Source organism: Thamnophis sirtalis, unplaced genomic scaffold, assembly GCF_051295495.1.
Source record: "Thamnophis sirtalis isolate CommonGarterSnake01/CBP01778 unplaced genomic scaffold, rThaSir2_p1.2 scaffold_15, whole genome shotgun sequence".
NCBI classification, from domain to species: Eukaryota; Metazoa; Chordata; class Lepidosauria; order Squamata; family Natricidae; genus Thamnophis; species Thamnophis sirtalis.
In genome coordinates, this window is record NW_028261395.1 from 27,156,344 (window position 1) to 27,180,197 (window position 23,854).

Below are 23,854 nucleotides of genomic sequence, written 5' to 3' on the forward strand. Positions count from 1 at the left end.
AGGTCCCATAGATTCTCTATGGGGTTGAGGTCAGGCAAGTTTTCTGGCCAATCAAGCACAGTAATCCCACGGTCATTGAACCAGGTTTTGGTGCTTTTGGCAGTGTGGGCAGGTGCCAAGTCCTGCTGGAAAATGAAGTCAGCATCCCTATAAAGCTCGTCTGCCGAAGGAAGCATGAAGTGCTCCAAAATCTCCTGGTAGACGTCTGCGTTGACCCTGGACTTAATGAAGCACAGTGGACCAACACCAGCAGATGACATGGCTCCCCAAATCAACACAGACTGTGGAAACTTCACACTGCAAGCATCTTGCAGTATGTGCCTCTCCATTCTTTCTCCATACTCTGAGTCCTTGGTTTCCAAATAAGATGCAAAAGTTGCTCTCATCAAAAAAGAGGACTTTGGGCCACTGAGCAACAGACCAGGTCTGTTTTTCTTTAGCCCAGGTAAGTCGCTTCTGACGTTGTTTGTTGTTCAGGAGTGGCTTGACAAGAGGAATATGACGTTTGAAGCCCATGTCCAGGATCTGTCTCTGTGTGGTGGCTCTTGATGCACTGACTCCAGCCTCAGTTCACTCCTTGTGAAAGTCCCCAACACTTTTGAATGGCCTTTTCCTGACAATAATCTCCAGGCTGAGGTCATCCCTGCTGCACTTTTTTCTTCCACATTTTCCCTTCCACATAACTTTCTATTAATGTGCTTTGATACAGCACTTTGGAAACATCCAACGTTTTTGCAATTACCTTTTGAGGCTTTCCCTCCTTATGGAGGGTGTCAATTATGGTTTTCTGCACAACTGTCAGGTCAGCAGTTTTTCCCATGATTGTGATTCCTACTGAATCCGACTGAGAGGCCATTTAAAGGCTCAGGAACGCTTTACAGGTGTTATGGCTTAATTAGCTAATTAGAGTGGGACACTTTGAGCCTAGAATATTGCACCTTTTCACAATATTCTAATTTTCTGAGATTGTGGATTTGGGGTTTTCATGAGCTGTAAGCCATAACCATCACAATTATGACAAATCACGGCTGGAACTATCTTGCTTTGCATGTAATGAGTCTATCTCATATATTAAGTTTAACCTTTTAAGTTGTATTACTGAAATAAATGAACTTTTGCACGATATTCTAATTTTTCAAGTTTCACCTGTAAAGAGCAGTCAGTTTTGATTTCCTCTAGGACTGACCGGTTTGATCACCTTGCAGTCCAAGGGACTCGCAGGAGTCTTCTCCAGCACCATAGTTCAAAGGCCTCAATTCTTTCGTGCTCAGTCTTTCTTATGGTTCAACTTTCACAGCCATACATTGCAACTAGGAATTGGGAATATTTCAATTTGGGGGACAGTAATGCAAACTATTTTCCAACTATTTCACCAGATTAGAAAGAGGAGGCAGGAAATACCATTTCACTCATAAGAGAAAGATGGGATAAGGGAAGAAGAATAGAAGGCTAATCCCAAAGCTATCTTCTTTGGGGAAGGGCCAAAGGAGAGGGATATTTCCCTGAATAATTACCAAGGAAAGAGGAAATTAACATTCTCCAGCAAGGGAAGGGGGATTAGAAACAAACATATTTTTTCACATAATTCCAAAAAAATCCAATCCTTCTTTAGCGTAATCTATAGGAAGAGGTTGTGAGCAAAGCAACAAGCTTAATCTTTCATTGTGGTAGATAACACTTGTAAATGCTTCTCTGTGGCTGCTCCGGCCCTCTGGAACGATCTCTCCATGGAGATTCGGACCCTCACCACCCTTCTGGCTTTCCGCAAAGCCGTCAAGACCTGGCTGTTCCGGCAGGCCTAATGGCCACTGCAGAGGTGGTATTTAGCCGGTTTGGACTGGTTCGGGCGAACCGGTATCTCTGACGATCAGTTGGCTCTGCCCACCCGCCCCTGCCCTATCCTGCCCTTTATTTCCTGCTTTCTAGCTCATCTCAATCGTGTGGCACAGCTGATTCCCCCCCTCGCTTTTCTACTTACTGTTGCTGACTTGGAAGGTAAGCAGCTGAGTTTCTAAATGCTCCATTTTCAGCACTGTGCACAAGCGGTTTAGGCGCGTATGCACGCTCACCGAACCAGTTGTTAAACCGGCAGCATCTCACCACTGGCCAACTAGCATCTCTTCAGCAGCCCTCTGGCTAGATCCAATGTTTAGCCAACTTGTGTCACTAGTATGGAAGAAATGCCTCTGTGGCAGGTGAGTTCACCTCTCTTATAGCCATTATTGCAATCATCAGAATGAATTTATGTTGTATGTATGTATGTTTATTATACTTGTATGCCGCCCTATTCCCGAGGGACTCAGGGTGGCTAACAAACAAATGGGGAAGGGAGAGATACAAAAAACAAACAAGACAAAGACAAGATACAAAAAACAGATTAAAAGCTACACAACAATCACAGCAATTCAAGTGGGGCTGGGAACTCATCATTATTTTGGCCACTATTTTGGAAAGCCACTAAACCATGACGCAGAAGGGTACCTTGACCAGCAGCTGTTTCTTACAATCCACCTGGAGGAGCAACACTTCTTCTGCCCATGTGAATTAGCCTTCTCCCCATGTCATTCTGCCAACTGGTAATCAAAGCGTGTCAGCAGATCTTGTGCAAACTCTGCACAGATAATTCATGTGTGGTGTCACTGTCCAGATATGCTTAACAGAAGACAGCAAAAAGAAACTGCACTGAAAGCCGAAGAGTTTAATTGCATTTGGAATCCATCCACCCTGAAAACATACTGTGTGAAATTATTGTTTCCCATAAGGATGAGTAAAGAAAATAGCTGGCAATTAAAATACAGCCACTCCCCTTGGGAGGCTAAATTATGCCTTACATTACTGCATTTGAAGGGTAAGACAAATAGGATTTCCTCAAAATACATTATACTGCTTCTTTAAATTTTAGCAAATATAGATGAAAGAATGGTGTATACTTTGCACAATAACTTTCTTTGAGAGATTTATTTCACTTGAAATCGTATTATCCTGAAAATCTAGATGATTTTCTTCATGAAGAAAAACCAAGTCTAAATTTCAATAATATTAAGAATAAAAATAAATAAAACATGTCCTGCAGTTGTTTCCTAACAGGCCATTAAGGTTTTCTCTTTGTAAACTGGGTTCAGGCTAAGAGAATAGAATTGAATGAACTGGAAGGGACCTTGGAGGTCTTCTCATCCAGCCCCCTGCTCAAACAGGAGAATCTATACCATTTTAGATAAGTGACTGTCTAGACTCTTCTTAAAACCATCCAGTGATGGAATGCCCACGATTTCTGAAGACAAGCTGTTCCACTGATTAATTGTCCTCACTATTAGGAAGTTTCTCCTTAAGTAATTATGTAGTTTCTTTTTTATGGCTTAGTTAGTAGGAACCCATCCAATGTGATTTCTTCAACAAACCATGATTAAGCATATTATCATTGCAATGACCATATGTTTTTTTTTTAAATTTTAAAGAAGTATATAATAATTACAGAATTATAGAATAACTAAATTGGAAGGAACCTTGGAGGTGTTCTAGTCCAACCCCCTGTCCCTGCTTAAAACCATACAAACATTTAGAGTTTGTTAAAACAATACAGTAATAATAACATTAAATATTATGAAATATCAGATTCTGTACATTCAGTTACATGCTTTGAAAGCATAAGGAGCAAAGATTAACTGGATTTCATTAAGCTCATACTACTTGAGTCTATTAGTATACAAACTAAACAATGTGTCTAAAATTCAAGAACAGAATTGAAATTCCTAAGCTGAATGAGGAAGCAGATGTGTGGATCAAAAGAGGAAGAAAACAGTGCTAAATAAAATAGTATTTCAAGATTTTTCTTGTCCTTCATTCAGACTTGATCTGCCATACATGGAGATATAGGTAAAATTCACAGGCAGGCTTCTTATAAAACTTAGACTGTTTTTGCAGTGAATTCTTTATTCAATTAATTATTTAGCAAAAGATGTACGGATAATTTCATAGTTGTTTCTGCTTCTCCTTCTACCTCCCTAATGAACATCATAATAATTGTATCCTCAAATACTCCATTTGTCCTTGAATTTTAACAGCTGGTTTAAATGCCACTGGCATCTCCAGAATCTTGATTTCTTTCCAAAACAATTTGCCTAGTATCTTTGGAGCCAATCCATAGGGATTTTTTTTTTTTTACCCTTTGGCTATTTTTCTTCATCTTCATCACTTCATTTTAAAAATAAAGATTTAGATGCTCCCCTTAACCACTGCACTTCAGTATTTGAAGCAACCTTGACATAGCCAAAGACCAGCTGACCATAAGATCTAAGGATGAATCAGAAATGTGCATCAGTACTGATTCTGTGGGTCTCAGAGGACAGAATCCTAGTAATAGATTAGCCTATAGATCAGTGATAGTGAATCTTTTTCACCTTGGGTGCCAAAATCATGAGCGTGTGCACTATCGTGTGCCCACCCCATAACTTAATGCCCCCCTAACTGCCCCTGTGCATGTGCACATGACCCCCCCCACTGCCCCATGCATGGCTTTCTTGGAGCCTGGGGAGGGCAAAAATGGCCTCCCCCCCGGAGGCCCTCCAGAGGTCAGAAATGGCCCGTTTTCCGACTTCCCGTGGGCCTGGTAGGTCCATTTTTTTGCCCTCCAGAGGCTTTCTAGGAGCTTGGAGTGGGCGAAAACAGTCTCTCCCCCCCCACACACACCCGGAGGCCCTTTGGAGGCTGGAAATGGCCTGTTTTCCATGTTGGGACATTTTTCTCCCTCTGGAGGCTTCAGGAGGCTTCCCTGAAGTCTACAGAGGGCGAAAAACAGCCCAATGTGCAAACTGGAAGTCTGTTCCCGAATGGGGGCGAAAAATGGATGAAAATGAAGACTGAAATCAGCCAGCCAGCGCGCATATGCTGGAGCTGACAGGGCAACCCCTCGCGTGCCCTAAGAAATGGCTCCCCATGCTACCTGTGGCACGTGTGTCATAGGCTCGCCATCACGGCCATAGATTCTGCACAGGTTTCTGTGTAGAAAATTCTGTCATTATTATATAGCAGGTAGAAATAGGTAAGCATCCATTTCCATCTGGACGCTGTTTTGAATCTGAAAAATATACATGTACATTGTATATGGATTTGAGTGCATTGTACAGATTTTCTAGAATCGATAATGACATTTTGGATTTTACTTGGAAACCTATACAGCCAACTTTGTGCTTAAGGAGGGACTAGAACTTTTGTTTTGCTACTTTATAGCTGGATGTATTAAATCACTATGCCAAATGTGCTCTCATTGCATGCTAAGGATCCAGGTTAAATTTCACCATTACAGGAAAGTCGCTCATCTGAATAGAAATTACTGCAGATCAGAAAACAACTGAGCAAAAGTTGGATAGCATTCTATGTTACGTCCAAGCTGCTGAAACAGTGGTCAAAAAATTTTAGTTAGGGGAAACCATAACTTGCAGCTTGGAATGAAAGAAAAATTTAATTTAGTCTACATTTTAACTGAAGAGATCTAATTTGTACACATTTTCCATTCTGTACCTATATGAACATGTTAGAAAACATTGAAAAATTTTGTCTTAAACTTTGGAAATGATAAAAAAATAATTTTATGTGGATTGCAAATCTTTGAAAGAAATTGCAGTAATGGGATGGAACGGATTCATGACAAATGCAACATTATTTTGGGACCAGTAAACTGACTGGTCAATCCATTTTAGCTACAGAATTTTGTAACATATTTTCATTACTAAAGTACTGTTGGAAGAAATGTCCATCTGGGTTCAGTTCCAAGTGGGGGGAAAGACACTGGATTCATGGAAGAAGGAAAGAAGGTTTATTTATTCTTGGAAAGAAGATTTATAGATGATGGACAGGACCACATGATTTGAGGTTCTGGGGGAAAAGGGCAGAGATGCTGAGAGTGCCTGGGTTTTATGCCCTCTTTGGGCTTTTTAATTTGAGTTTGTGTTCTAATTGGTTGTCAGACTCCCATGGGGCCATGCAGGGTCAACTCTGTAGGCTGTCCTGAGTCCCAACCTTGATTGACTCTTGTTGGGTGATGATGAAATGAAAAGGCTTTTGGGCAATTCCTACTATGGCTCTGCCTGAAGGAGGTAGATCTTTGTTATGTAGACTAGACTGGCTCAGGCCTTAATGGTCCATAGACAAAGGGGGGGGGGTAAGTTTCTGCCTGCCTTTTAGAGGAAATATTCTGTCCTTTTTAATATTTCCTAAAATATCTTATTTTCCTAGAAGAGGGGCGGGTACTAACTTCCTATAGTACACAAAGACCAAAAAACAAAAACAAAAAAACAATATGAGGTTAGAAAATTATTTTTAGCTGAAATTTAAACCAGTCAAATGAAAACATTCTCAAGACTTTTTTTTCCTATGAAAAATAGTCATCACATTATCCCTTTTATGTTGAAAATTCTTTGTACCTCTGACTTAGAGATCAGGGAAGATTACCACTGAGTCAGTTCCTGAGTCTGATTATCATGTATGATTTATGAGCAAGAAGGCCCAGTACTATTACGTAGGTGAGAATGAATGAATGCCCTGAAGAAAGCTGCTTCTAACTGTGTTTCTTGTTAGGTTTTAAATGTACAGTTCAGTAATTGTAGAACAAAGAAAGGTCATGGACCTTTTAAATGCCCCCAATGTATAGCACATGTTTTGCAATATATTTAGCATACTTGCCTAAAGCTAATTTGAATTCTAAAGCAGAAATTATATTATACTCCACAATTTGCATGTTTTTAAATAATTAATCTATCATACATATAGTAGGTATTCAGAATTCATTGGAAAATTACCTGCATTTACCTTTTCATTCACATAAACTACCCTCATGGAGGAATAAAATGTGCAATAAGAAAAGACAGTGGTTTTCAGCAGCCCTATTTTTGCACTTTATTCTTTTCAGATATAAAAAGTTTCCCTTATTAATAAAGAATTGGAAAGGTTACTTAGGATGTAAATGATATTAAATGAGGCCACTTTCCATTAACAGGGTATATCAGGTTCATAGATTTGACAAATAGATATTGGCTTTTGTAAATATGAACATCTGAAGGGTTGCCAGAGGTAGCAAATAAAGTCACTCACATCATATCATGCAATTAATGTGAATATAATAGTTGGGAAACTGCCAACTAGATTGGAGGGGGGGGCTTAGCTTAGAGCAGGGGTCGGCAACCTTAAATGCTGAAAAGTCATCAACCTTAAACGCTTAAAGAGTCAAAAGGTCCTAATCGGAAGCCTCCCGTTCAATTCTGGAGCTGACCGGAAGTCCCATTCCCCCACTATAGAGTTTCCTCCTAGTGCGGCATCTTTTTTCCTCTACCTGTCCTAACCAAAAGCCCTATCAATTGTGGAGCCACAGCAGAGGGATGAAAGAGCCACATGTGGCTCCAGAGCTGCAGGTTGCTGACCCCTGGTTTAGAGTCATTGTGCAACTGCAAAAAGCATAAGCTTGTGCACTCCCAAGATCCATGAAGGTTTATCTGGTTGTTTCCAGAGGAAGGCGAACAGTCTGAAGAGATTTCTGTACAATGAAGAACAATAAAGTTGCTAGACATTAATGACATATATAGACTATGCAAAAGAGACAATCAACCAGCAAAAAGGGAATAAAAAGATTCCAGCATCTCTCCACCAGCAATCAGCACCCAGAGATCAGGAGACAGCAACCTGCAGCTCTGGAGCCGCATGTGGCCCTTTCATCCCTCTGCTGTGGCTCCCTGTCACTCAAAATATGTGTCACAACCGCCAATGTGCAACACCCACCAGCACACAATTTATTGAGCTTTTCGACCTCCAGTAGGCCAATCATGGATAAATCTAAGAAAAGAAGAGTTTCAGAAGAAAACACAATTTTTAATTCAAATACATATGCTAGTTTTGTGGGCGCTCAGGAAATAGGCACGGGAAGGGTTTTGTGGCTCCCAGTGTTTTCTTTTCTGTGGGAAACGGGTCCAAATGGCTCTTTGAGTGTTCAAGGTTGCCAACCCCTGGCATAGATGAACTCCAAGATTAACATCAGACCACCAATCAAGTAAACAATGCCCCAATCAAGAAACTTCCAAAGAAGCCAACAGTAAACAGCCCAACCAAGAAATCTCTAAGACCTTTGAAAGTGACAGGGCAAGCCAGTAGAAGAGCGATGGTTCACGTGCCAAAAGCAGGGGAGCGCAGGGGGGGTGGTCGTTTGTGGGCGTGTCACACCCATAATGCAATGTGCGACCCCAGCACATATGCATGCATAACCAGCTCTCCTCCCATTTTTTGCATGCTTTTTTCACCCTCTTCGGGCTCCAAAGGCTTTATAGGTGCCTGGGAAGAGTGAAAACAGCCTCCCCCCCACCCGGGAGGTCCTCTGAAGGCTTCAGGAGCTTCCCTAAAATCTCCGGAGGGCAAAAAACAACCCTACGAGCAAACCAACCTGAAGGCTCCGGAGGACTAAAAACAGCCCTACAGATAAACCGGAAGTGACTTCCAGTTTGCTCGTAGCATCGTTTTTTGCCCTCCAGAGCCTTCAGGGAAGCCTCCGGAAGGCCTCTGAAGGCTCTGGAGGGCTAAAACCGGCCCTACGAGCAAATCGGAACTCTGTTCCGCAACTTTTGGTTTGCCCTTAGGGCCGGTTTGTTGCGCTCCGGAAGCTTCAGAGAAGCCCCTGAGCCTCCGGAGGGCCTTTGGGGGGGGGGAGGCTGTTTTCGCCCTCCCCAGGCTCCAGAAAGCCTCTGGAGCCTGGGGAGGGCGAAAAATGGCCTCAAAAAAAGGCTGACAGGGCAACACCTGGCGTGCCCTAATAAATGGCTCCACGTGCCACAGGTTCGCCATCCCGGCACTAGAATATGATCTGACAGCAAAATTCACTCCCTGATGATGTTACCTAGTTTGAGTAATGAAACATCTGCAAGAAAACATGCAAGCTCAGAGAACATCAAGGACCCCTCATTTCATCCCTGAGCTATAAATATTCTTTAAAATTGCTTGCTTCCATGCAGGGGTGGTATACACTTACCTTCCCTACCCGTTCACAAATGTGAGCCTTCCATGCATGTGCTTTTGGGGGGAAATTGCCTAAATGGGATGCCGTAGAGCCGGGGCGGGTGAGCGGGGCCACCTGTGATTTCCGCTACTGTTTTGGGTGAACTGGTCCGAACTGGTAGAATACCACCTCTGCTTCCATGCAATAAAGTTGCTTGCTTCAGCTATTTACGAATGGCTCTGGTTGTTTGTGCCTGACAAGAACATTCATAATCTTTGAAATGACATCATGACAAACATGATGCCATCATAGCTTCTGCTGGACCCATACCCAGATGGGCTAGAGCATGCCATAAACAGAGGGGGCAACCAAGTATGCCTTCACACTCACACTTTTCTCACAATTGCAAGGATAGACAATCCTTGGCCTTCTAAAATGGGGATAAGAGTAGAAGAATGAAGCAGAAGGGACCAAGATAAAAATATTTGACATCATTTTACATCAAGATTAAATAAAGCACTGTTAAAACCTCTAATTTTGAGTTGGACTTCTGAGAGTCTTATGATCACTGCTGCTGACAGCAATATGATTACATTCCAAATATTTAGTATTTTCCTCTTCCATTGTTTTCAGAATTACTATTTGATGGCAACTTAGGAGCAGGAGTTTGGATGTTATGCCAAAGACTTGGTTGTTAAGAGAGGAGAACACATATATTAATAGGGATGCAGGCTGTGTACTTGTGCTAGAAGCCGCAAATGTTGTGTGTCTGTGTGTTTGCAGAGGTTGCTCTTGAAATTTTGATAAATTATGAATCTAGACAGCAACAATCTAAAAAGAATCAAGGTAAGATTGTGATGAGGAAGAATTCTTCTTTTTGGGCTACTTGATAATCCTGAACTGATTTTTTATGACCTTAATCAGGACTGGGAGACAAGAGGAAGCTTTCAAAATTTCTGTTGGAACAAGTTGGCCAATTGTTGATCATATAAAGCAACTGGTGTCAATGAAGGTTGTAAACATCAACACTCCAGTGATATATGAATAGGATGCAAATCCCTTACCCAGGGGTCGGCAACCTTAAACACTCAGAGGGCCATTTAGACCCATTTCCCACAGAAAAAAAAACACTGGGAGCCACAAAACCCTTCCCGTGCCTGACTATTTCCTGAGCACCCACTAAACTAGCACATGTATTTGAATTAAAGCTTCTGCTTTCTTCTGAAACTTTTCTTTTCTTGGATTTATCCATGGTTGGCCTACTGGGGGTCGAAAAGCTCAATAAATCACATGCTGGCAGGTGTCCCGCTTGTGACACATATTTTGAGCGACAGGGAGCTGCAGCAGAGGGATGAAAGAGCCACATGCGGCTCCAGAGTCACGGGTTGCTGACCCCTGCCCTAACCTATCTGCTTGGCACATGCATCATGGAGGAAGGATAGACAGCCACACATAGGTAACTAGACATTTTTTCAGACCGAATTGGTAATTTTCAAACCACAAGTGAGTGAGTTGCCAAATTGCCCCAATGATGCTGATACATCTTTATCCCTCTAATTGTGCCAGCCTTTGCATACCTTATAGTGCTGAAAGCCTATCAAAATAATAGCCCAATGCAGCTTATATGTAGAGTAATTAAGTAATTACAAGAGTAATTAAGGTGAATGACTCTTTCACTTATATGTCTGCTGCCACATCTAACAATTTCTTTGTCAGGATCTGAAGGATTGTGGTGTGAGAATTGGAAGGCAAGCCATTAAAGAGGTGGATTGAGCAAGCATTGCAGAAAAGATTACGCACACCCTAAATAGATGGAAACATGAGAAAGAAACACCTCACCTTAATTTTATTTGTTTGTAAAGTGGGGCAGAGAGAAACTTGGACAGGTTTTAAGATTCGGTTATCTGTCTGTCTGTCTGTCTGTCTGTCTGTCTGTCTGTCTATCTATCTTATCTTATCTTATCTTATCTTATCTTATCTTATCTTATCTTATCTTATCTTATCTTATCTTATCTTATCTATCTATAAATGGATGTGTGTGTCTGTGAATGTTCCTGTATAACTCTGGAATGCCTCAAGCAATTTCAGCCAAACTTGATACACAGATTATTTACCCTCTGGAAACAAATACTGTGGAGGTAAGACACGCCTAACACCCTCGGGGTATGTGTTCTGTTGTGTGTTAAAACGGCTTCTACCATACTGCCTTAAAATGGCTTCTATTGTACAGCGCTGTGGAATTGCCATGGTAACGGCTTCACAGTACTCCACAAGGGGGCTCCCTCTGGTAAGGGGGAAAATCCAACATTAGAAATTGTGGCGACGTTTTAGGATTTAGGATTTTTTTTTTTAGGATTTTATTGGAAATTTATATGCCGCCCTTTTCCCTGAGGGGACTCAGGGCGGCTTACAACAGTGAAGGGAAGGGAGTGCAAGACAAGACTTAAAAAGAAAAAAATCGTGATTAAAAGAAAATTGATCATAAAAACACAACATTCACTCAACATTCGGGCGGGGTGAGAGTAATCCTATCCCCAGGCCTGACGGGATAGCCAGTTCTTAAGGGCTGTGCGGAAGGCCTGGACTGTGGTGAGGGTACGGATCTCCACGGGGAGGTTGTTCCATAATGTCGGAGCAGCAACTGAGAAGGCTCTCCTCCGCGTAGTCGCCAGTCGGCACTGACTGGCGGATGGAATTCGGAGGAGGCCTACTCTGTGCGATCTGATGGGACGCAGGGAGGTGATTGGCAGGAGGCGGTCTCTCAAATAGTCAGATCCACTACCATGGAGCGCTTTATAGGTGGTAAGTAAGACCTTGAAGTGCACCCGACGATCAACAGGTAGCCAGCGCAGCTCACGGAGGATTGGTGTTATATGGGCGAACCGTGGTGCGCCCATGATCACTCGCGCGGCCGCGTTCTGGACTAGCTGAAGTCGCCGGATGCTCTTCAAGGGCAGCCCCATGTAGAGCACATTGCAGACGTTCATGGAAGGAGGGTTGGGATCAGAGTGGGTTTCTGCCGGTTCTCCCTGGATTGGAGGAACTGGTAGTGGTGGCAGCGGGAGGCTCCACCCACCCGCCTGTCACGCGAGCGAACCGGTAGTAAAATAAATTGAAACCCACCACTGGTTGCGATAAATAAATACCCAGGAAGTGGCAGGTTATCAGCTAGTTGTACTATATTTCACAACATTGAAGAGAGTTCCTGGAACTCTTGCTGTGCCTGGAGTTGACCTGGCTGATCTTGAAGGACATAAATCATGGCACTGTGCAAACCCGTGACCTCTAACTCTATCTGCTGGCATTTGCCACTTGCCTTACCAACAGTGGGGAACTTTGGGGATCAGAAGCCATGTCTATGTCCAGAATGCTGGAACTGATGCCCCTCTGATGCCAGGGGTTTTTCAAGATTAATGTCAAGTTCTAATGGCAAGCTCATGGAACAAGAGTGCTTCGGATTTCTAGAAAGATTTGTATTGCTGGTAGGATAAAATAATGTTTTGAAACCCTGCCAAAGTGATTCTCTTACAAAATTTTGTGTAATTAGGGTTGACTTATTTTGAATTTCTGTCTCATGCTTTTCATCTCTCCTGGACTCTTCTGCAAAAATCTCTTCTGCAAGGGTCCTATTTCTGTCTATAATTGTACTGCTGTTCCCTCTATGTTCCTAAAATTTGTTAGGCTTTCCATCACAATTTTGCTTTTTATCATGCTTGTAATTCTGGGACAGTTCTGCCTACAAGGTATTATATGTGCATGGGCAAATATTGGAAATAGTAGCAAGAAAAAAGAAAGCATCACATATATATGATATAAAACTGCACATATGCCGTTTTATAAACATGATCCCTTGTAATAAAAATGAAATTGTGTTCAAATTAATAAGCTAATTAACCAAGGAAAGCATATTTAATGTATTTTTAACTAGCACTGGTGAACTGTGAGTGTTTTTGCTTCCCATTGCAATATTAATTCGCATCCAGTTCCAGAGAGATAGGTGGATAGATATTTTATTATAGTCCAAGGGATATAAAAAGAAAACATTAGAAATACAACAAACAATAAACTGCAAAATATATGAAGGACATAATAATGTTTAAAGTTACCAGTACTATTAAGATTAGAGCAGCAGAATTGGACTTACATCTGCACATAAGTTAAATTCTGTCTTCACCTAAATATTTTTGGTTCCTTGTTGTTGTTGTTAGGTGCGAAGTCGTGTCCGACCCATTGCGACCCCATGGACAACATTCCTCCAGGCCTTCCTGTCCTCTATCATCCTCTGGAGTCCATTTAAGCTCAAGCCTACTTGGTGACTCCATCCAGCCACCTCAATCTCTATCATCCCCTTCTTCTTTTGCCCTCAATCTTTCCCAGCATTAGGCTCTTCTCCAGTGACTCCTACTTTCTCATTACCTGGCCAAAGTATTTGAGTTTCATCTTCAGGATCTGGCCTTCTAAAGAACAGTCAAAGTTGATCTTCTCTAGGACTGACCAGTTTGATTGCCTTGCAGTCCAAGGGATTCTCAGGAGTCTTCTCCAGCATCTTAGTTCAAAGGCCTCAGTTCTTTGGCACTCAGCCTTTCTTATGGCCCAACTTTCACATCCATGCATTGCAAAACCATAGCCTTGATTATACACACTTTTATTGGCAGGGTGACGTCTCTGTTTTCAATATGCTGTCTAGATTTGCCATAGCTTTGCCATGGTTCCCAGAAAACCTCAAAAGGGACATGAGATGAGATTTGGGGAAGAGTTTCAACCTTCTCAAGTTATTATCTTTTGAACTACACCCAGGTCTTCTTGTGAAAGTCCCCAATCCTTCAAGAGAAAATTCTAATAGTACAGAAGAGAAGAGAAGGATGGACATGCCATTGTTCCAATGTTAATGTTATTTTAGAATGGGCCCCTGCTCTGCATTGTCTATCATGGAAAATGCTGTAATGTGCTTAGAAACATTAAAAGTGATGGCAATCCTTATCAAAAGTGAACACCCAGAAGCATGGCGAACTAAGCATGACATGGGCACTGTCTCCCATTGCCCAGAAAGCCAAGTTTCAGAGGTGACCTCTTCCAATGTAGGAAACCATCCATGTGCATGTTGAACTCACCAGCTCTGTCTTCTGATACTTGTTCTAGGTCTTGCTTGCTCAAGAATGTAGGCTCTTGAGGTTGTTGTCTACTTTAAATAATATCCCTGATAGGACAGGTCTTTGCTTATATTAGAGCAGGGGTGTCAAACTCAAAGCCTGGTGGCTGGATTCAGCCTGTGGGGTGCTTAGATTTGGCCTGTGGGGCTGCCCTGGAAACAATGAAGGACCGGCTTGCTGTGCCACTGCCAGGGAAAATGGAGCTCGGGAGGGCCATGGGCAGCCCTTCGGAGCTCTGTTTTCGCTGGCAGTGGGTTGCGGGAGGCTGTCAAAGCTGAAAACAGAGCTCAGGGGCCCATTTTTGCTGGTAGAGTGTTCCGGCCTCCACAGCCCCCTCCCTGACATGAGTGACATTGATCTGACCATACCTACCCTGGCCACCACCACCCCATCCTCCCAAGGTCAAACACAACCCTGATACGGCCCTCAATGAAATCAAGTTTGACACCTCTGTATTAGAGGATTTAACAGATTAACAAAGTTGGAAGGGATAACCTTGTAGGGTCATCTAGCTCAACCCTCTGCCTATGCAGACCCTACACCATTTTTGGCAAATGGCAGTCTAATCTCTTCTTGAAAGCCACCAGTGATGAAGCTCACACAACCTCCGAAGGCAAGCTTCGGTTTATTGTTCCATTGGCTGATTGCTCTCACTGTCAGAAAATTTCTCTTTATTTCTAGGTTGAATCTCTCATTGATCAGTTTCCATCCATTAGTCCTCATCTGGCTTTCAGGTGTTTTGGAAAATAGCTTGACCCCCTCCTCTCTGTGGCAGCCCTTCAAATATTGGATTTATTGTGGTGCACTTAGAAAACCACTAGGAAAAAAAGCTAGTTGCTCCCTATCTCTAGTAAACATAGAACTGAGAATGAGGTCATGTTGACTTGTTTTTTATTCTTTTTTAGTTCCAGACTGTGATGAGCTTGCTTTTGGGTGGTAAACTGAACAACTGAATTTTTTGTATCTTCAAGCTACCATCTTCTGTCTGAACATGTCAGACATTGGCATTTTTCTATTTTAAAATTTTGAACAGTTCCACTGCAATTTCAGAGCAATTCATTCTGATCGCCTTTTGGCAAGGCAGATGGTATAATCCTTGACAGCTGCAAAGAAGTTGGTGATCATTAAAAAGGAGCTTCCAGGCAATTCCTGGAAATTAAAGCATAACTAGAAGGGAGAATTGAACATGGACCTTAAAAATGACTGACTAGGATATTCATATGTCATGCCTTGGGGAACAATCGCAATGTGTCTTCATATAAGTTATTCCTTCAACGGTTTTCACATTCAAGGTAGTTTGCTTGGCAATTGAACGGAGTAGTTGTGGATCCAGCTTCCTTTGCACCCTTCCGGTCTCTGTCTCTCCATGTGGAGTACTTTCCTTCTATAAATGAGTACAAAGGCTTTTAGAAGAATGTGTCTACAACATCCCTCATTTCAGGGCTAGAATTCAGGACATGGAAAATAATTAGCCCAAAACAAACCTAAGAGCCCATTATACCAAAAATGCAACCAAAGCCCGGTTGTACTCCAAACTTAGCTCATGCTATGCATAGGCAAGTCACAGTGGTGGGATTCAAAAAAATCTACTACCGGTTCTGTGGGCGTGGCTTGATGGGCGTGTCAAGGGAAGGTTTCTGCAAAATCCCTATTCCCTCCCAATCAGCTGGGACTCGGGAGGCAGAGAATGGATGGGGGCGAGGCCAGTCAGAGGTAGTATTTACCGATTCTCCGAACTACTCAAAATTTCCGCTACTGGTTCACCAAAACTAGTCAGAACCAGAGGTAGTATGCTGCTGGTTCGCACCAGTTCAGACAAACCAGTGGTGGTGGTGGCACGAAGTTCCGCCCACCCACCCTGATGTCATCAAGAATCTTCTGCGCATGCTACCCACTACTAAACCAGTAGTGAAGAAAATAGAAAACCATCTCTGATCAGATTCTGCTGGCAAGCCAAGGTGGTTGATTGCTTGATCATATGCCATCAAGTTGTTTTGGACTTAAGAGAGATCACATAGGTATTTTTTCTCTCTATCATGATCTATATTTGCTGAGGTGGTTCATATGACCGGGAGGCCAGCAACAGTCTAGGCTGCGCCCTGATTGGCTGAGGCGCAGCATAGCCTGTTGCTAGCCAGCCAAGCCAACCTGATTGGCCAGGGTACTGCGTGGGCAGTTGCTAGAAGCTCCTAGGCCTCCCATTGGTCCTCCTATTCAAAAAACTGTATATAAATACCTGGGCGCGGAAAAGTTACTTTTGAATCGCTGTCATCGTTCTTTTTGAATAAACCTGTTCTTGTTGTGAAGCCCTGGCTCTCGTGTCGTCTCTACCCTCGATCCATTAAAGTTCAGTGGTTAGAGTGCAGTACTGCAGCCTACTTCTGCTGCCTACCGGCTGCCTGCAATTTGGCAGTTCAAATCTCACTAGGCTCAAGATTGACTCAGCCTTCCATCCTTCCGAAGTGGCTAAAATGAGGACCGAGATTGTTGGGGGTAATATGCTGACTCTGTAAACTGCTTAGAGAGGGCTGTAAAAGAACTGTGAAGTGATATATGTACTATTGCTATCCCTAGATTCTCATTCAAGTCTTCCAATGGTGCATTAATCACCATTGTATTGAAATCCATCCACCTTGCTGCTAATCATCATCATTTTCTCTTTCCTTCCACCTTCCTCAGCCTTAGCTGCTTTTCCAGAGAGCTGGGTCTTTGCATAATGTGTCTGAACTAGGATAATTGGGCTTGGACATGCTCAGAATATAGAAAGAATACCTGGTACAACATCACTAAGTGAGAATGTGTGACTGAGAAGTTTCCCCATCCTAGTTCGATACCTTAGTCACAACATTACAGCAGCTCTATGTGTCTGCAAAATAAGAGAAAGCCTCTATTTTCCAAAACTAAAATGGGCAGCAGAGATCATTGTCTAAAGACTTAATTGATATTCACCATGGTATACACACTATATGGAAGATTGCCACTGGAATGGTAAAAGGAATACGTGGAATGGAGCATTAATTTACAAATGACTAAACTAAAACACTGGTGTTTGGTATCTGTAAAACTAAAAGAAAGTGGAAAGTTGAAATAGATCTGAACATTTTGGTTCAGTTATGAGCTAAAATGTCACTAGGTATGAACTGATAATTGTTGTTTTTCGAATGTATAGTGGTATACAACCGCATACCATTATATGATATGAAAGCAAGAAAGTAAGAATGTATAGATTGGTAATAGTTGCATGTTAGGTTTCCGCGAACGGTGATCATGGAAAAACCATACGTAGCCCTTGAGAGAAATTGTACAACATTTTGAATAAATGCACTTCAGAGAAATAAGTTATGCTATTCAGTGACATGAAAAGATGGGTGAAACCTACAGTACATGAGAAAATAGAGACTTAAGAATAAATGATAATGGTGATTGTTCATTGAGAAGCCATTTGGAAAATGGTTGCTTGTTTTGATCACATGGATTAAATACATGAGTAAATTTCTGTACATGTGTATAATAATCATGCACATAATTAGAAACCTGTACCCTCTTAAAAGCTTCTGAAGATCTGGATTTCAGCTGCCTGGTCTACTCTTTCCTTCTATTGCAATGCTAAAATACATTTCAAACTTGGAGTGATAAATAGAACTTTGAAAATTAGGGCATTATCAAAAGGGCTTTTCTCTGCTGATTTTAATGGGTGGACAAAAAAATGGAATAGTGGTGAAATTCAATTTTTTTTAAAAACTACCGGTTATGTGGGCATGGCTTGGTGGGTGTAGCAGGGGAAGGATACTGCAAAATCTCCATTCCCAGCCTACTCTGGGGCCAGCCAGAGGTGGCATGTGCCGGTTCTCTGAACTACTCAAAATTTCCGCTACCGACTCTCCAAACTACTCAAAATTTCCACTACCAGTTCTCAAAGTTTCTGTTTCCAGTTCTCCAGTACCTGTCAGAACCTGCTGGATTTCACTCCTGATATGGAGAGAGGTATATTTCAGAAAATGGAGCTCTCTGGGGAAGAAAAGTCTGAATGACCACTAGATGGCAGTGAATAGAACACCACCCTTACTAGCAGTCTAACTGCCCTATGTGTACAATTGCACCTGGAAATTGCCTTTGGTTAATCCAATACACGAGTTAAATATTCAGATTACGATGAAATAAAAGCAAGTTGAAATCTGTACAGAGCCATCTCCCCCAGTGTTGTGGTCTATTCCTCTATATCCCCTTACATAGAACTTGCTTTCTCTTGTTGCTGGGCAAGGGTCTCCAAATCTGGCAACTTTAAGGCTTGTGGACTTCAATTCCATGCTGGCTGAAGAATTCTGGGAACTGAAACCCACAAGTCTTAAAATTGCCAAGTTTGGAGACCTCTGCTAAAGGATAAAGACCAACACTACACTTAGCAACATAGTTGTAGTGGGGCATAAAATGTCTTCTTTCATCATGTTGGAAGAAATGTCCATCTGGGTTCAGTTCCAAGTGGGGAAAAAGACACTGGAAACATGGAGCCACTTGGAAAGATGGTTTTAATGGTGGGCAGGACCACATGGTTGGAGGTCCTGGGGAAAAGGGGGATCACATGCCACAAAGATGTTGAAAAAGAAAAAAGGGCTGTCTTGTGGATACTCCCTGGGTTTTATTCCCTCTGTTTGGCCCTGTCCCAGGGCCTCCCACTCCTATGCAAGAAATGTATTCTGATTGGCTGTCAGACTCCCATAAGGCGATGCAGGGGCAACTCTGTAGGCTGTGCTTTGAGTCCAAGTTTAGTTGAACCTTGCTGGGTGTTGTTGTAATGAAAGGGCTTTGGGATTTCTATTCCTATTATGGCTCTGCCTGAACGAGGTAGATCTTTGTTATGTAGAATAGACTGGCTCAGGCAAAAATGGTCCATTGACAAAGGTGGGGGCTATTAAGAGTGAGTCTGTTTCCTGCCTAAAAACATGTGTCTCTGGCCCAGGCCTTAATGGCCGATTGACAAAGATGGGGAGGGATGAGTTTCTTCCTCCCTTTTAGCGGGAAATATTCTGCCCTTTAATATTTCCTAAAATATTTCATTTTCTAGGAGAGAGGTGGGTGCTAACTTTCTACAGTAATATTGAGTAGCCTGTTAAATTAAAAGAAATAGTGGAGGAAGAAAGGTTTATTTGTGCATAAAACTATGATGTTTGGTCAACATCTAATAAAAAATTTGCCCTCATAGGAATTTGGCCCAAATATTTGTGGATTAGATCCTGGCTGCATCATAGTCACAGTTTATTTACAGCAATAATTTGTTAAAGTCCCTTCCAATCTATAAAAGGAGGATGTCCTCTGATAGAGGCAGATGTTTTACAGATCAAATTATTTTGATTTTGCAGGCAAAGATGACTCAGTTGCCAGAGGCGGAGAAAGAAAAGATAGCTGAACAAGTGGCTGATTTTAAGAAAGTCAAGAGTGAGCTTGATAAGGAGATTGAAATATGGGATGACACCAGCAATGACATCATCGTTCTTGCTAAAAGGATGTGTGTGATTATGATGGAGATGACAGACTTCACAAGGTAATTTAAAAGAAGGTAAAAGCAGGAATTTAAAAGAAACATATATTTCTGAGCACTGGGAATCATTGTCACATTCAAAAGGGAAAAGAGAAAAGGTTTTATAATGATAGGTGACAAGTGCTTGTCAAAACTAATAGAACTGAAAATTGAAATGTTCACTGTAAAATATTGAAGTGTCACAATGATTGTTTAAAGCAGGGGTGTCCAACCTTGGCAAATTTAAGACTTGTGGACTTTAAAACACCCAGAATTTCCCAGGCAGTCATTGAAGTCCACAAGTTTTAAAGTTGCCAAGGTTGAGTACCCTTGCTTTAAAATGTATGCTGGTTTGGAGAAAGACAGTGAGCTGTTTGTCCTTTTTGATTCCCTTCTGTTTTGTTTATGGTTATTTACTCTGGGTGACCCTTTTATGATGGATACACAACAAATTGATTTAAGGCAAAGAAGACCCTTGGTTAAGAAATAATTTATATGACAACTGAAAAACTTGGAATTTACTCACTTAGTGCTTGTCATTGTGATCTTTGACCATGTCTGTCTTAGAAACCAAACCAATTTTGCACTAATTGAAATGCCATGGATTTTCTCAATGAACCATGAAGATTATTGTTCAGAAAGCAAGTGGCAGGCATGGAGCTCTCTAGGATGAAATGACACTTCTACGTTCAGAAGAGGAAGGAAATGCATATTGAAGCTATTTTAATAAGTTGTGTAGGTATGGTTTTTGTTTAGAGCTTCTCCCAACTCTGAGGTTCTAAAATAAAACAGTAGACTATCAAAAGATAAGATATTGGAACTAACACATGGCTAGTAATGACTTCTGCAAAGAATGGTTGGAATCATCTGTATAAAATATTCTTTGATAAAATACCAGTTTTGATGCAGGGAGAAATTTTTGTAAATCTCCATCAATCCCTAATTTTATTTAGAAGATTGGAGAAAATGCAGAAAAAGGTTCAGGAGACTACTATGATGATGAAATTACTAAAATTGTTTTTCTGTTGCTGATAATTGATTCAAAAAGATGTGATGTTCTTATTTTGTAGGCATTCAGTGAGTGCTCTTCAGCCACCTATCAAGTAAAATAATCATTTAAAGGTGACAAGGAAACATTCTCTCTCTAGAAATTGAACTTAGTCTGTCACACAATGATGTACCATAGTACTTTTCTGGAAGCTTTCATTTCAGCACATTTGTATTTACAAGGATTTATAGATTTACTTATAGGGGCACAGTGACTCAGTGGCTAAGACACTGAGTTTGTCAATCAGAAAGGTCGGCAGTTCAGCGGTTCGAATCCCTAGCGCCACGTAACGAAGTGAGCTCCCGTTACTTGTCCTAGCTTCTGCTAACTTAGCCGTTCGAAAGCATGTAAAAATGCAAGTAGAAAAATAGGAACCACCTTTGGTGGGAAGGTAACAGCGTTCCGTGCGCCTTTGGTGTTTAGTCATGCCAGCCACATGACCATGGAGATGTCTTCGGGCAGCGTTGGCTCTTTGGCTTTGAAACGGAGATGAGCCCCGCCCCCTAGAGTCAGGAACAACTAGCACATATATGTGAAGGGAACCTTTATCTTTCCCTTATACTACTACCTACCATAACTATGTTATAAGATTTCCCCATTCCCAGAATTTCTGATCCTCAAAACAGCTCCTGTCACCTTGGCTTTTTTGACCCTACCCTGAGATACTCCTAACTATTTGTCAGCTTTCTGAAAATAGTTCTAGTAAAAGAAAAATGTAACTACATAGTCCTAAATATGGCTGCATCCCCACTCTTTTTTTTTCCCTAACAAAAACAAAATGGCCTAGAATACCCTTTTTCCATCTCTTCTGAACTCCTTAAGGAAGGATACTTAAAACTGCAAACATTTTCATACTAAATCTTTGGTATATTGCAAAAACATTTCAGCTAAATAAAACAATAGCCTAAAGGTGTTACAGATTGTGTAAGATAGAGCCTGAGTCAATGCATTTGTATATACGGTAAACATTTTTTCATCTGTTAATATTCAAAGTCACTAAAGGGAACTTTTAAAATAGCATCTTCATGCACATTCTTTAAATGTGCAATCCAGAAAGGATTCTTGTATTAAAAAGTTTTCACAAACAGAATCTTGGAACCTCTCTCCTACTGCCTGTATCACTTTTTAATGGGTTTTAGTGGGTTTTATGCTGTAGCAGGGCCTTAGAGGGCACGATTTCTTATCAAGGAGAATCCCCCTTATACCAGGGGTGTCCCACCTTAACAACTTTAAGCCTGGCGGAGGGAGTTGAAGTCTGCCAGGTTTAAAGTTGTCAAGGTTGGACACTCCTGCCTTACACCATCCAAACTGCAGGGCAATTTCCACCTTGATCTGAAAACTTCCCAAACTCTCCAAGAACAGATTTTTGGAATATGAGGGGAATCGAAGGAGGAAGGAAATTGGCAAAAGGCTGTTTTTCCTCATTTGAAAAATGCTAAAGGTAAAGGTTCCCCTCGCACAAATGTGCTAGTCGTTCCTGACTCTAGGGGGTGGTACCCATTTTTGTTTCTGTTTGAAAGCCAAATTTGAACTGTACTGAAGTTCAACTGTATTAAACAGTGCTGTCTGAAGACGTCTTTGTGGTCATGTGTTAAAGCCCTACATGGTATCAGACCTGGGTACTTGAGAGACCGCCTTCTGCCAATTACCTCCTCACGACCAATTAGATCCCACAGATTAGGCCTCCTCCAGATTCCATTGACTAGCCAGTGTCGATTGTCGACCCCCCCCCGGGGGAGGGCCTTCTCTGTGGCTGCTCCGGCCCTCTGGAACGATCTCCCCGTGGAGATTCGGACCCTTGCCACCCTTCAGGCTTTCCGCAAAGCCATTAAAACCTGGCTGTTCCGGCAGGCCTGGGGCTGATGAGTTCCCAGCCCCACTCGAATTGTTGCGGCTGTTGATGAGTTCTTAATCTGTTTTGTATTTGTCTGTCTTTCATTTTTTGTACTTCCCCTTTTCCCTATTTAGTTTGTTAGCCGCCCTGAGTCCCCTCGGGGAATAGGGCGGCATACAAGTTCAATAAAACTAAACTAAACTAAACTAATGTGGCTGGCATGACTAAATGTCGAAGGCACACGGAACGCTGTTATCTTCCCACCAAAGGTGGTTCCTATTTTTCTACTTGCATTTTTGTATGGTTTCAAACTGCTAGGTTGGCAGAAGCTGGGACAAGTAACAGGAGCTCACTCTGTTATGTGGCGCTAGGGATTCAAACCGTCAAACTGCCGACCTTTCTGATCGACAAGCTCAGCATCTGAGCCACCGCATCCGTAATTGAAAAAGGGTACTGCTGAACTAATACCAGTAGTCACTTATGAGAATTTTTGAGGACAAAAGACCATTTGTGGATCCACTTCATTGCACTGATCAGTTTAACTTGAATAGTGAATATTTTCATTTTATAATATTCAAGCTGTACTGTTGTTTTTTTATAATGCTTCCAGGTAAAGGTTTTTCCTGCTTGGTCTTCTCTAATCAGGTATATATAAATACAAGATACATACACACTTTTTTATCACTCAATTACATAAAGGGAATTTTTTTTCTTTAGATACGAAAAAAAAAGTGCCAATATGTTCAATTCAGGGTGAATTGAAGCAGACTTTGATCCATAATACACTGTATTTAAGTGCCCATGAACTTCAGCGGCCTTGGAATTTAGTGGACAATTAACTCTGATTTGGTGCATTGATTTCAGGGCAAGCTAATTGTAGTTTAGGCTGAATCTGTTCAGAATCTGCTCAGATCTTTTTAATTCTCATCGTTGCAAATGGGGTATTCAAAAGTCAAGATGGTCCATAACGGTGCTATGCTATATGCATGTTGTAAAATGGAGGGTTTTGGTGTGACCGCCATCTTGACTACTTTGCTATCACACCAAAGATAATTCTGGTAATAAGGAGAGCGCAGGAAAAATCCACAAGAAGATTACATCTTTTTATGTCATAAATACATGGGTTGTATAAGAAAAAAAATAGGTAAAGCAGGTGAAGAGGCATCAGGAGCACTCCTGGAGGATGATGAAGAATGAATCTGACTGAACTCAGGTTTGAGCTGCTATTAGGGCCTACCTCATGGCAATAAGGGTGAGGAAATCTTTATATTTCTCCACCATCATTGCATCCAAGGATAGCCACCCAGGAGCTTTGTTTCATGTCACCACCTGGGGA

General features: G+C 41.8%; 1 protein-coding gene across 2 annotated transcripts in view; it reads left to right on the forward strand.

The window, feature by feature from the left end:
* The window catches only part of CTNNA3 (catenin alpha 3), an 869,421-nt gene that overhangs the window by 766,173 nt on the left and 79,394 nt on the right, over positions 1 to 23,854 (forward strand). For both annotated transcript variants that reach the window (XM_087702521.1, XM_087702520.1), the window contains one exon: positions 19,479 to 19,660. In XM_087702521.1, coding sequence (XP_087558647.1) covers positions 19,479 to 19,660 — 182 coding nt within the window. The remainder of the gene's footprint in view (positions 1 to 19,478; positions 19,661 to 23,854) is intronic.